Here is a 13,853-nt window from a genome sequence, read left to right on the forward strand (position 1 = left end):
ATCAGGATGTTGGGGGCTTCACAATGTCCCCAATCAATCGCTAACTATCCCCAAAAAAATAAGAAAAAAGGGACACACACACATATGAGATATATACACAAAACTACATAGCTGTCACAGCTATACCAAAACAATCGCGATCCTCGGTTCGTGACCGTATGGTCTTCCAGTGAGGGCTGTTTGAAGTCCGTCGCGCCATGGTTCGCAACCGTCTAGGTGCTCGGTCCGCCGCAGCTAAGTAGGTGAGCTGTCATGAAGGAGAAAAGAGCCGGAGGGAAGATGGGTCTTAAATCATAACAACGACACAGTCTGCCTGATAATTGCCTACCTTCCCTGGCAAAATTTTTATGCTTGGGATTCGCAGTCATTGCTCTCACCTGAGTCACTGCAGATACATAGTTACCATCTCAAGTCCTGCAAGACCTTGGTAGTTAGTCCGTACGGCGCTACCCAATTCGTTGAGTCGTTGCACGTTTCACTCCCCATTATTATGCTACCAACTCCCCTCTCTATTGAAACCTCTAGACAATTGACAGAAAACTGCGAGAATGGCTGTCGGAAAAGCTGTCTAGTGTCTAACTTAAGGGATAAGGATCAGATCAATCTCTGTCGCACAACTTGAACTAAAGTACTGCCATTATGCAATGCTCACTGGGGGCCGAGAAAAACCGATGTGGTGTGCGCCCATCCAAACCACGAATGAGTTCAGATAGTATCTCAATCCCGCATCAGATGGAAAAAGACAAGTCCCAGATGCTCCGTAGATAGAGTACGTAGTCTAGAGCTACAGGATAAAATCTGCACCGTCGACCACAGCAAAGACCAACTTCGATCATCATGTCCGTCCCTGCCGAAAGTCTATCTCAGATAAGCTCCCCGCAAAATCCGACCTCGACATCACCCACGTGTGTCTTATCAACACGTCCACGTTGCCCCGTTGAATGCCACTGCCGGTACACCATACAGTGATTCATCCATTTAATTACCGTGGCGATCGGGGGCAACAATTGACAATGACAATGACATGCTTGAATGAATGCATGCATGCCACTTGTGCCAGGTTTTAGCATATCTGAATATTGGACTTTTGCATACTCTACATTAACTGGCTTAGCCCATGGCGATAATTAATGAAGTTGCTTGCCTTGTAGGATGTCTCATTCTTCCCTGTATTTGAATTCATTCATTCATACGGACTGGCTGGAATATTGACCAGTACCGGTCCGTAGTAGTAGATTCGATAGTTAAAACCTCTATTCGTCGCGTGATGTCAAAGAGTTAAAATGTCTTGACGACGGAGTGATCCTCCTAGGGTTTCTTACCCCGTTTGAATAGAATCCTTGTTCCGCAATGCATGCTGCTGACGGACCTTATCCGCGTGACCTGTAACTATGGTACGTGGTAATCGACAATATCCGTATCCGGATCGTAGGATGGGAATGTCGTTACGGTTCCTTGCTCTCACAACCTTCCAAGCGGAAAGGCATAAGCAGGTGACATATAATCAAAACAATGATTGCATCATTTGAACATGACCAACGCTTCAATAGTACGAGAAACAACGGTGATCCATCAGAGCATACGGAGTGACTCGAGGTTCAAAGAAGCTCCTGGCATCCCGCTAGAGCCGAGACGACGATCATACGGACGGTACTCCGCGTGGAGCACTTCATGTCGAACCGCTTAAACTTACATCCCTAAATCCGACTGAAGCGGTAAACATTCCTCAAGGATGATGACATGTATAGCTGTAGCGCTGAATCAAGGTCTTCACCAAACGCCTGGAACCGCTCATGTTTCAGTTACCTCGGTGGAAAAGGGGAGCCTAGACTCCTGTGAGCAAGTATATCGAGGAGGGCTCTCAAATCTACAGCTTTGGAGACAGGCTGCGGCGGCAGGTAGGTATACCCCTTGCTCTCAATCACGAAAATAGACACCCCTGGAGGCGGTAGTGGCGTCTCTGGGTTAGCTTAAGGGGTGCTACTCCATAAAACACCCTGGCAGTAAGCATCTATTTACGGTAGCTTGGGGTCCGTGACTCTGCGAGCGTCTCGGATGAATGAATCAGCGCCTCACTGTCGGGAATGAGCAGGCTCGAGACGCGGAGCCAAGGTCATTGGAGAGGGTTAGCTCTGTTGACGGATGAGTTTACCCTCTTGCGTCCTCCACCAGCACTCGAAGCAATCACTGCATGGCATGTCACAGGAGGATCGTTAAGTCGACAGCCTGGCTGTTGTCACTTGAAGGGCCAAGAACAAAGGGCAGTTGTCTGCTGGATAGCAGGACAAGCAGAGACTGTAAGAGACATTGATATCGCCGGCTAGTACTACCGGAGATGTGGGATGCGACATAGTAGTAGTATGCTGCATGAGCTGGCAGATTCCTCGTAACAACATTTCGGGACATTTCTACCTTTGCGGCGGTACTTCATCTCCCTGCAGGGTTCTTCCAGGATTAGCTAGTGGGTGTTCCGGTACGCACTGCCAGATGGGGGTCCTCGCCTGCCTTAGCCTGCTCCTATCAAGTCAGCAACGATTGAAATCGGACCTGACTTGAAACGCTGAACTGCCAGATGGTGCTATGGCGCAGGAAACAAGCAGTATGCGGCTCCGTACTCGTCTGCGGTTGCATTGTTCTTGGCTGAGGTACGACGCGTGGAGATGCAATCCTTCTGAGCATTGATGATGCAAGTTCGATACTTGACGCGACGGCTGGGGAAGTAGTAACTAGTGCATGTTGCTTCGAATATGGACGAGCATGAACATTGAATCTGCCGTTCATGCTCTCCGGGATTATCAGATATTGTTTGCCCGGCGATCTTCGGGGATTGTCATCATTTTTGGCTTTGATCAAATATTTTTTTCTTTCTGTTTCTTGTCTTGCGCGCCACGTGGGAGACGCGTTTGGACCGGGCTCGAGATTTAGAGCCGTAGAGTCGGACTACTGGGTGACGATAGTCCATTGTCCCATGGGACCAGTATCCTGTAAACTCCGCACTAGGGCCATCTGTCATTGTGATTGACACAATGAGGCGCTCGTGATCAAATGCCTGGTCGGGATCAAAGACACATCCGACAGAGCGGATGATCTGACAAGCACAGTCCACGAACGTGCCAGAGCTCTGTTATCTTGTCTGAACAGAGAAAGGAGAGTGTTTGTGGCGAGAAGAGAGAGCCATGGCGAGATGGAAAGCGATGACGGGAAATGCCATCATTGCCAGCCGATCCTGTCTGATCGCCGCGTCTGAGACACGCCAAGGGTGTGCACGTGACATTACCGGTCGCAGGGGCCATCGCGATGTATCGTCGATGTATGTTGATGGATCGTCTAGTCTGCTTCGCCCGTCCCTCGGCGTGTTTCAGGTCCGCACAAGCGTCCCTGAGACCCTGAAGGCCAAGTGAGGGGCGCTTCCTCCGCAAGGGCCATCACAGTATCGAATCTATCGACTGGCCGTCACCAACAACAGCCCCAGCGCCGGCGTCAAACCAGACCAGACCCGTGCCGCATTTTGGCCCCAGCCCATGCTGCCGTCCCGGGATGGGGACATTGTGCGTCTTGCTTGTATTGTAGATTCTAATTTGACCAGAAGGGAGGAAACACGAGCAAGATCAGTGAACGAGGGGGTCCTGGTCAGCGGTGGCCAATCCTTCATGCCCGTTCCCCTTTTCTGTTTCCCTGCCATTTACTCACAAGCAGGTGTTGCAATTGTTTCCATTCCCCCATAGATAGCTTGTTGCAGTGATAGCTAGTAGCACCGTATCAATTGACCTGCCAGAGTCGGATTTGGATCGTGGAGCAAGCACCGGTCAATCTCCGTGTACTGTTCCATCCGATTGCAGAGGTATTATTATTCTTCTTCTTCTTCTGCTCAGCGGCTGTTTCCGGCGTACCGTGTTTGAGGATGGATCGACAGGGTATCGAAGCAGCGCTGTGACATCGATGCTCAATCGCACTGGACACTGCATTGCTACTGACTTCCACGCTTGCCGCGGTCGTTTCTTCATCGTGTTTAACAGACTCGTATTATAACAGCGGAGAATCGGCTTGCCAAGGACAAGCTGGTTGCATCTCTCCCACAGCACTGACGAATCCAGGTGGTTCTTCTTGTTGGATCGCCTGCATCGTCTGGACGGACGGACCCTACCACTCATCACGGTCGAGTTTAATATCCGTCTCGATCAGACCTATTATTGACCGTGGGTTGTCCTGCAGTCGCATGGTGGATGACCAGGGCAATCTGAATCGGGACATTACAGAAAAAGAGAACCTGTGGTTTGACAAAGGTACGCCTCCACTGTCTTTCTCTTCTCTCTATCTCTCTCTTGTCTCTCTCCCTCTTGTCCCGATCCATTTCAGCCTTGCACAGGGGGCGGTGCCTCGATGGTGGAGCGAGCCCACGCTTTCCACGAGGCAGCACGCCGGTTTGCGCAACCTGAGCTGCGATGCGAAGCTTCAGTTTCTGCAGAGGGCATGGGATTCGTTCATGCTGTTTGGGTGCTCGGACAGGTTCATGAGAAGCGGCAGGCCTGGTGAAATCTGATTTGCGTGCCCGTTGCCGCCCGGGGAGGCATTCCAGAGAAAAGCCTCTGATCCAGCATCGCCCCCGAACAAGGGCTAAATTTAGAGCTGCGGTCGATGCCGCTAATGCGATTCCCTGCCTCGATTGGAGTCTGCTAAACTGCTGCGACTTTTGGCTGACCGGGGCTTTTGCTCCCCACTCCAGATCATCCTTTGCCGTCCGTTCCCAGAGTGACCCTCGCTCGCTCTCGCATCTCCATCAACCAAAAAGAATCTGCCTTCTCTTCTCGGCCGTCGGGGTTCTCTGTTCGACAAAAGAGAAAAAAAAGAAAAGAAAAAAATTCTCTCTCCTCTCCGTCGACCAGAAAGGGCCGTCCTCCCCCTTCGAGCCGCCTATTCTACCATCCTCCATCCCATCACCTATACTCCATTCGTCAACCGGTCCTCCTTTCTCTCCTTCGCTATCCGTTTCACTTTGGTCATTCCCCGGAGGAACGACTGTTCCAAGGCTCATCGCGAGCGCGGGCGATAGGCTTCTCTCTTTCTTCTCTTGGTTCTCTTCCGTTCCCTTTCCTCCATACTCGGTGGGGGATATAGATTCATTCTCACCCTCGGTTCGACCGTTGATTGACAGCATCTCTTGCTGTGCAATCGATCAAGCCGCTCTTTTGCTTTCTCAATCCGAGTAGCAGTCCAGTAATTGATCCAAGGGAGGCTCTTTCCTGGGTAGTAAACGGTATGTTGGAGACTCTCTGACGCTGTCTCTGCCTCACATTGTTTCGGGCGGAGTGGTGCCTGTCTCTTCCTCCCCCGCCAGTTGCTGTTTTGCAATTCGATCCCAAGCAAGCCATCAGATATATCATCGGTCTTTCTCCCGTGACTTTCTGTGGTAGAACTCTGGGGTCCCTTTTGGTCGTGGGCGGGACCCTCCTTCGCGCTGCTCTCATTCCACAGAGATGTTCCGATACGCAAGGACCGAGACTGATGTTGCTCCTCTGAAAAGGTCATTTGCGCAGGTAGCAAATTCGACATTTTCCTGTCTCCCTGACTCCGGATGCGATCATCCATCCATGTTTTCGCATCCCTTCGAAGAGAGACATAACCCAGACAGGGTCACTCCCTCGAAGCGCAGGTCACGCTCCGCATCCCGGACCAGGATGCCTCTCCAGACCAGCGCGCCGTCCGTACCGGCGTCGTTTCCGTCGTTCATGTCGGTTTTCGGGGGAATATCGCACCTGCGTGTGGGAAGGAAGGAAGAAAGTATTGGTACACAGACGCTGGGGCGGCGACCGTCGAGGGTCACCGTCAACACATCGCGACATTTCCTCCCTTTCAAGCACCGCGAGAGTGTCTCATCAGTCACGTCAGAATCCACAGACTCGTCACCAACCACAACGGTCTCGACCTTCGATTCACCCTCCGTCACAGACACGTCTCCCAGCTCGTCCCCGGAGTCACCTTCGTCCATGCCGTTCCACCCAAAGCTCGCATCATCGGAAAATGCCATCACACTCAAACGAACAGAGAGCTCTGTGCCGACGAGCCAGTCCGACTCATCAGAGAATGCCCCCAAATCGACGCGAGGAGAGTCTCCCGGGAGACGAGCGCGGAACCTGAAGAACCTCTCACTCAAAATGCCCGCTCCTTCCCCGTCGCGACCTGCCATAGCCACTGCATCTGTGATGGAAACGGGTTCTCGTCATCTATCTGCTCCTCCCTCCCCAGTGCATCCAGTGAAAACAGGTCGACGAAAGCCCGCCAACCTGACCATCCGTACCCCGGGCCTGGACAAGTCGTTCTCAAATGGCGGGATACCACCTCCGACGCCCTCTATGCGCCAGTCGCTGCGTCACATCGAGTCCTCGCCGTCTCTTCAGTCGGTCTTCTCCCCATCTACCGGGCCAGAGGGCGGAATGCAGCTGCCGCGACCCGCTACACAGCATGGTACTCGAGATATGCCTGGCACATGGGAGGAAGGTCTGTCGCCAATCCCTTCTGCGTCCACCTCGAAAGAGATCCTTCACGACCTGGCAGAGGAAGATGATCACCTTGATTCGAGAGAGTCCACCCGGAAGAATGAGCGTGGCTATCCGGATGGACCTACCTGCATTTACGACTCTGGTGTATACTTGTATCTCGAACCAACTGCGGAAGAAGCCTCGAAATTCGATGTTGTGGTCAACGTGGCCAAAGAAATCCCTAACCCGTTTACGAAACAACCAGAAAATAGTAATAGCATAATGTCTACTTGGAGAAGTGCAGCGTCGGAGTCGAAGAGACAGTCGATGGTGGAACCGCAGACAGCATTCTCGGATATCTCCTTCAAATCGGCTTTGGAGTATCTGCCAGCCGAACCAGAGAGTGCGTCGACGCCAAAGACGGAACAGTCGAGACCGGAATACATCCATGTCGGCTGGGACCATAATTCAGAGATCCTTGATGACCTCTACCCTCTGTGCGAACTCATTGACGATCGCATCTCCAAGGGAAAGAAGGTTCTCATACACTGTCAGCTTGGAGTTAGCCGATCGGCTTCCCTGATTATTGCGTACGGATTGTACAAAAACCGGGATCTGGATTTCAATGCAATGTACGGGATTGTGAAGTCACGGAGCTGTTGGGTTGGCCCCAACATGAGTCTCATTTACCAACTCACGGATTTCCGTTCTCGAGTCCTTCGTGGAGGTCCGTCGAAGCCAATCCCAGCAGAGTGGTTTATTCCCGATATTCCTTATCGGAAATCTGACCCCACACCTGCAGATTCGAGCACCACGCAGCCAAAGCCTGCTAGCAGTGAACGAGAGACAGGATCTCGTAGCGTTACTCAGGCTCCTCCCTCCGAGTTGGGCGTTCCCAAGTCCGACACTTCGCAGAAGCGGAACGTCTCTCCCCGACCGCTGCCATTCAGAGAGGGATACAAGGCGGCGGAGGCTTCGAACAGCTGTTCCCAGCCGGAGACTACGCGGAGGGTGGAACTAGTTCGGTTTCCCACGGTGCAGAGGGACCTTGTCATGCAGGATGCGCCCGCTACATCTTCGGTATTGTCACCTCGGGAGGCAGACTTCATGCTCAATGGTTTCTCTCACGGAGTGACTGGGAACATGACAGTCAAACTCCCATCTGACTCCACCGGGCTTGGACAGGAGGCGGTTGATCCTCGATCGCCTCCGCAAAGCAAAGAGCCCATCATAATGAGAAATATTGACGAATTCCTTTAATGCCGGGTTAATAACAGTGGGCATCGCAACATTCTCAGGGTAGAGAATCCCTGAGAGAAACAATGATGCGAGCTTCCTATTTTTCGAACTTTATTATACCAGTTCCCTCATGCTGAGAACTGCATAGGGAAGCATCATGACCAAAGCGGGCTTTGTTGTCGTTTTATTCTGCACAATCGTTATGCATACTTATTGGTCACTTGCATTTTCGCCTCTTTGGATTCCTGCTGTGGGATTCGGTGCGATTTGTCTGTGTCTTTTCTTTTTTTTGTTTCCGCCGCTATCGTTTTGACTAGCATGGTGCTGGGTTGCTCTATTCTCCTTTTGCTCCTGGCGTTTTCGGTGTCCCAAAAATGACCCCGTGGGCTGCCCGATTGCGGCGCCCGGTAACTGTAATATTAGTTTGGGCCTGCATTTTCGTTCGCTGCTGGCATTTTTTTTCCTGCCATTACACATCCTCTCATTCGTTCTATTTGACTTCTTTCGTTTTCTTGTTCTTCTCTTTACTTCACCTGCGTGTGAAAGCCCATTTTCGATGTTTGACTGATGCGCTCATGACGTCGGGAACAGAAGTTGGATGCAGACCGGGTCATAGGTTTAATACTTCACCTGTGTTACCGCGACAAAATACAAGATGCATTTAACTCATCGTATCATATTCTTGAACTTTTAATTCTGTAGGCATTGACGGCTCTACTGGACTACGTATAGTGCTTATCCTTACCTTGGAATTGACGACAATGGCTGCCCTGTGGATAGTTCCTAAGAGGCCACGACCCTGCCACGTATGCATGTGCCTGTTGTTAGGATAGGAGGCCCTGGCATAAAACTCAGCCAGCTGCTTATCATGATTGACACCAGTGTCAGATAGATTCTGTCATATAGGAACTTTAGTCTAGTCATGTTTGAAACTCGAGCTCATGCCTGATCTTTCTATGTTGCGTAGTGCGCTCCAAATACAGTCGAGAACCGCAGTGTATCTCCACAATTGAAGCAATATCATACGATGGCAGTCGACGAGCATCGTCATCATTTCGATGTCCGACATTGCGATCTCGAGACGAGACCAGTGACGGCGTGATTCCTCTTAGCTTCTCCTCCTCCGCACGAGACCAGCAGTATCAACGACGAAGCTTGCTCACCCACGGGAAGGATATCTGCTTCATGTCGATTATCCAACGAAGAAGAGAGTAACACTGCCATATGGAACGAAGGCGGCGCTCAATGGCATGAAAATGGCCATTTCGGCCATATCAGCCATTTCATTATTGACCAGTTCCATGGTACATGCCCGGAAGAGATTTATTTAAATGCCAGCAAGAGACTCTTTGGTCCTACGCATCAATGCCTAGCCAATACTTACAAATAGGGCTGTTCCTGTGGAGCTGTCAATGGCAATGAGTTGAATTTGACGAGAAGTAAGATGGCGTTGGAGTTCTTCGCTTTGGATGATTTCACCCTATTATGCAGTCGCTTGGGTCGCCCGTTTCGATTCAATGTCAATTTTACTCTTCTTGTCGCACCCAACTACTGTCGATAAGAGTGTCATCGTGCTGGGAATCGGTGGAGATTCTTGGTTATTCTTGGACTGAGAGACGTGAACAGATGCATGTATGAATAAAGAACTGGGTTTGTTCTTGTTTCTTCTATCCTTTCTGTCTCTTTCTGATATGGACGCACAGAGTGTAGAATTAGACACTTATACTAGACCTCGAAGGGAAACGAAGATAGCTAGGTCGTTCCCTGGAAAAGGCCGCCAAATTGGGATTCGTCCTCGACTCGACATGTTAGGGTTGTTCCCGCGGGGAGCAGTCGGGTGAGAAGCCGAAAGAGATAACGATTGCTGTCCTTATCTTTGATGTCGGTTTGTCTGGCCGTCTTTGGCAGGTTTGTCCTGCAGAGTATTAAGCATAGTAAATACAGATTAAGATCACGTGTATACAGAGTTGTAGATATATTACTCTGAGATCAGTCTTGATCACATCCAGCATCAACTAATCGAACAAAATGACTCGCTTACCTCTGCCTGTTCCTCCTCCAATCGACCCCTCCTATCACCCCAAAGCATCGATAACTACAGTCCCGGCGAGCACCCCGGTTGATTATATTGTTGCGATCCTTGAGCGCGATGGCGGGGTTATCCTCAAGGACCTCGTGTCCCAGGATGAGTTAGACACTATCGAAGAGGAAGTCCGACCTTGGAGCAACAAATCGCGCGTACATGCAGACAATGCTACTAACGGAGACGCATTTCATATAATCCCGCCTCAGACAACCCTCGTGCCTGGTCTGGTTGGCAAATCCAAGACAGTGGCCCAGATATGTGAACGGCCTGTTCTAGAAGGGCTGCGCCAGAAGATCCTCCTCGAGGAATACGTAGCTAACCGCGAGGGTCACGTTGAGCCCACCGCTATTAGCCCGTTACTGAGTCTGAGTATGTCAATGAATATCGGCTATGGAGCACCTCGACAGCTCCTGCACCGCGATGACACTATCCACGGGATTCGCCATCGGTGGAATGTCTTCCAGCCATGGAGCTTCAAGCATGTCTCTCAGTTTGCGTGTCTTATCGCTGGATGCGAAGTGACGCGGGAGAACGGGGCCACGATGTTCGTTCCAGGCAGTCATAAATGGGACGATGACCGATGGCCGACTGCAGATGATGTCAGCTTTGCAGGTATTGTATTCTCTCTAGTGTTCTCATTTCGAAGAATAAATTGCACTGACAACCGAAGAAATGTCCGCTGGTTCTGCCTTGATATTTCTTGCCGCTGCCTACCACGGTGGTGGCCACAACTCGGTCCCAGGCTCAGTCCGAACGATGCACAGCCTGTTCTTTGTTCGAGGAAATCTTCGCACGGAGGAGAATCAGTTCCTTGCTATTCCCAGGAGTAAAGTGCGAGAGATGAGCCCAAAGATGCTGGAACTGCTCGGGTACAAGAAGCCCACGGCGAATTTGGGCCTCGTCGACAATATCAGTCCGCATGAGGATATAGACGGAATATGGGAGAGGGCCATGCAGTAATACTTTTCCTGTGGATGATAAATGATGGCTTTCTGCCAGTCGACCAAAAAGGAGAACTCCTTGTTGGTCTGCCTGGATCTCTAACAATAAATTAAACGATATTATAACGGTTGGTAGTCTGAATGCATCTATTAAGGGACTGGCAAGTGGATGAGTAGGAACAGTAAGTTGTAATCTATCCTCTATAACCTTACGGAGGACTTATGATACCTGTCTCTTAGGTCAACCATGGACAGTCACAAAACAAGAACCCTGCATCGGAAAAGGTCTCTATTCCCTTTTCTATCTATCAATACTGAGGATAAATGATCTCGTTTTCGGTCGGCAAAGGAGCGGAATGTTCTATATCGTTCTACCGGGAATAAAGCGATGTATCGAATGATACTATTTAGCAAGGCAAGTATAACCGGTTAGGACCACCCTCGCCCTTTGTCGAGTTCAAAGTGGGAAAGCATGGTCATATAATTCGAATCTCATTACTAATTGCGAGATTGATTACTTGACTCTATATCTATATTATCTCTATAGCATACAAAGAATCCTGATGCTTTGGGTCGAACAAGTGTCGACGGCAGAACCCCGCCCGCCGATAAGTGAGGCAGCTCGCGAGCGTCTCTACAAGATGGCTAAAGCCGTACGCATCACTCCGGCCAGCATTGGGAGGAGGGCACATCCCTATTACTCGTGCAGATCTTATTTTACGAGGGATGGATAGAATAAGACCGACCCTTACTGCAAGCTCGAAGGAATGATATGGTTAGACTTGGCCGTGTCGTAAATCCGGATAGAGTTTAGCTTTGTATGGAGATGTTCCAGAAGGCGCTCGTTTTACGGTGAAGAACGGTCACTGCTCCCATTCCTCTTACATACTATTATTTTATTTCCTTTTATTTCCTATCCACTCTCCTTTGGCCAATCTTCAATTATCACCACTGAGACCTGACAGTTCCGTGCTCACTAAAGAATATTTTGCCCTAACCTTGCTCCACTGGTACCCGCCGATAGTTACATGTTCTCAGAAGGCGTCGCTATGCAGTATTTTGCAAATTGACACATGGATTTCAGGATATATAGATAATCTTGGGTATCCTAGGTCTATTATTCTCTAACTGAGTTGTGTTGAAGGAATTTGGCATCAGCGTTACCTGTTTCCATCATGCGTGGAACGAAGGTTGCCACACGTGCTTTGCGCTTCAATGCCTCCAGGAAGTTCGCTACCGTTACTCGGCCTCAAGGGCCATCAGGCCTGAAAATAAATGCCGAGAGACTTTGGGAAACGTTACATGAGACATGCAAATGGGGTGAAGCCCATCGATATGGAGAGTATGCGGCCACCTCCTTTTCAAGTTGACCTTTCTAATACGATGAGATCCTAGTGATCCAAAGGAGACGGGTATGGCACGTCTGACCCTCAATGATGACGACGCACGCATTCGACGCTGGTTTGCCAATGAAGTGCAGAATCTAGGATGTTCCCTCTCCGTAGACCAAATGGGAAATATGTTCGCACGGCGATCTGGCCGGCTGAGGTCCCCAGCACCAATGACTGCTATGGGGAGTCATCTCGACACCCAGCCTCGTGGAGGCCGGTATGATGGTATTCTAGGTGTGGTGGGGGCAATTGAGGTTTTGCGAACGATGAAAGAGAACAACTTCGAGACTTACTACGATGTAGGAGTTGTGAACTGGACTAAGTGCGTATTGTTTGTCATTTCATTCCTGTTGAGCTAATTGCTGAACCACTTTTAGTGAGGAAGGGGCTCGATTTCCAAAGTCCATGTGCTCTTCTGGTGTTTGGGCAGGCATCATTCCGATCCAAGACGCTTGGGACCTGCGCGATATTCACGATCAGAGCGTGACTCTTCGATCCGAACTCGAGAGACATGGCTACTTGGGCGATATCGCCTGCTCGAGCGATCCAAAGTCAGGATACCCACTTGGTGCTCACTTTGAATTGCATATTGAACAGGGGCCTATTCTTCAAGAGACTGGTCGATCAATTGGTATCGTTCAGGGAGCCCAAGGATACCGATGGCTGACCTTGACTGTCAAAGGAAAAGATGCACACACCGGGACGACTCCCTTGAGCGCTCGCCAGGATCCATTACTTGCCGCCTCTAGGATGATAGCCGCTTCCAACGATATCGCAAAGCGGCACAATGCATTGGCCTCAACTGGTATTATTAAGGTGCCATCAAATGCATCTACCAATACAGTTGCCTCCGAGGTGACTTTCACTATTGATATCCGGCACCCACAGGATAGCACTGTACATGCTGTTCAGAAGGAATGTCTTGAAGCATTCTCTACCATTGCGTCCCAGGATGGAAAAGGCGTATCGTTTGAATGGACACTAGATACAGACTCTCCGGCCGTGCAATTCGATCGGAACTGTATAGCTTCTATTCAAGCAGCTGCAGAATCCCTTGTCGGACCTGAAAAATCGATGCTCATGACCAGTGGCGCAGGCCATGATAGTGTCAACACCAGCAGGCATTGCCCATCAGCAATGATCTTTGTTCCTTGTCGGGATGGTGTTAGTCACCATCCGACTGAGTATTGTACGCCGGAAGATTGGTGAGTATCTCCCCTGATAGTTTCTGTATGAGCTCAGATTTTAACGTAAACAGTGCTCTTGGTGCTCAAGCTTTGCTTGAATCAGTTGTGCACTATGATAAGTTCCGGGCGCAAAATGCAGAGAAATCTTAGATTTGTATAATTATTTACTCGATCATTCCGCAACAAAATGTTGTAGTTCCACATAAAAAATTAGAAAGAAGAAAAAACGATTCTAGTATTAATGGCTTTAGCTATATTTTCAACTAGGCTATCAGGCAAGATTCAAGGAGAGACGACTGAATGGATGAGCGGACATTGCCGATGTCTAGAGAAGGCGCCAGGAATCTTATCAGCGATCACAACTTTCGTCATGAGCTACACATTCGAAGCGATTTTTAGTTATTTTTATAGTTCACTCAGGTATGTGAGTTCCCCACCTTCTTTATAGTAGGCGATGTCGTCGGAAGGCGCTTTGTGGTCCTCAAAAATTCTGGTCAAATGAAGTCGCAGGTGAGTACTTACTCAGGGGTACA

At 49.9% G+C, this 13,853-nt stretch overlaps 3 protein-coding genes across 3 annotated transcripts; all 3 read left to right on the forward strand.

The window, feature by feature from the left end:
• Positions 1 to 5,675: 5,675 nt before the first annotated feature.
• Positions 5,676 to 7,736, forward strand: C8Q69DRAFT_441992 (hypothetical protein; the record flags this gene model as incomplete). The annotated part of the gene is made up of 1 exon (XM_028628802.1): positions 5,676 to 7,736. The coding sequence occupies one exon, from the start codon at positions 5,676 to 5,678 to the stop codon at positions 7,734 to 7,736; it is 2,061 nt and encodes a 686-aa protein (XP_028487457.1).
• Positions 7,737 to 9,667: 1,931 nt separating this feature from the next.
• Positions 9,668 to 11,062, forward strand: C8Q69DRAFT_150715 (phytanoyl-CoA dioxygenase). The gene is made up of 3 exons (XM_028625540.1): positions 9,668 to 10,413; positions 10,472 to 10,924; positions 10,983 to 11,062. Exons 1-2 carry the CDS (start codon positions 9,744 to 9,746, stop codon positions 10,759 to 10,761), a joined length of 960 nt encoding a protein of 319 aa, XP_028487458.1. The 5' UTR covers positions 9,668 to 9,743; the 3' UTR covers positions 10,762 to 10,924; positions 10,983 to 11,062.
• Positions 11,063 to 11,697: 635 nt separating this feature from the next.
• On the forward strand, positions 11,698 to 13,452 carry C8Q69DRAFT_150763 (beta-alanine synthase). The gene is made up of 3 exons (XM_028625541.1): positions 11,698 to 12,084; positions 12,138 to 12,455; positions 12,511 to 13,452. Exons 1-3 carry the CDS (start codon positions 11,918 to 11,920, stop codon positions 13,340 to 13,342), a joined length of 1,317 nt encoding a protein of 438 aa, XP_028487459.1. The 5' UTR covers positions 11,698 to 11,917; the 3' UTR covers positions 13,343 to 13,452.
• Positions 13,453 to 13,853: the final 401 nt, after the last annotated feature.

Source organism: Paecilomyces variotii (assembly GCF_004022145.1).
Source record: "Paecilomyces variotii strain CBS 101075 chromosome Unknown C8Q69scaffold_2, whole genome shotgun sequence".
Taxonomy (NCBI): Eukaryota; Fungi; Ascomycota; class Eurotiomycetes; order Eurotiales; family Thermoascaceae; genus Paecilomyces; species Paecilomyces variotii.

Bases quoted from the DNA above. Each gene is read 5' to 3' on its own strand.
- C8Q69DRAFT_150715 (XM_028625540.1), top strand. From the start codon at position 9,744: ATGACTCGCTTACCTCTGCCTGTTCCTCCTCCAATCGACCCCTCCTAT. The intron at 10,414-10,471 runs GTATTGTATTCT...TGACAACCGAAG, and splicing joins AGATGATGTCAGCTTTGCAG to AAATGTCCGCTGGTTCTGCC.
- C8Q69DRAFT_150763 (XM_028625541.1), top strand. From the start codon at position 11,918: ATGCGTGGAACGAAGGTTGCCACACGTGCTTTGCGCTTCAATGCCTCC. The intron at 12,085-12,137 runs GTATGCGGCCAC...ATGAGATCCTAG, and splicing joins GAAGCCCATCGATATGGAGA to TGATCCAAAGGAGACGGGTA. The intron at 12,456-12,510 runs GTGCGTATTGTT...AACCACTTTTAG, and splicing joins GGAGTTGTGAACTGGACTAA to TGAGGAAGGGGCTCGATTTC.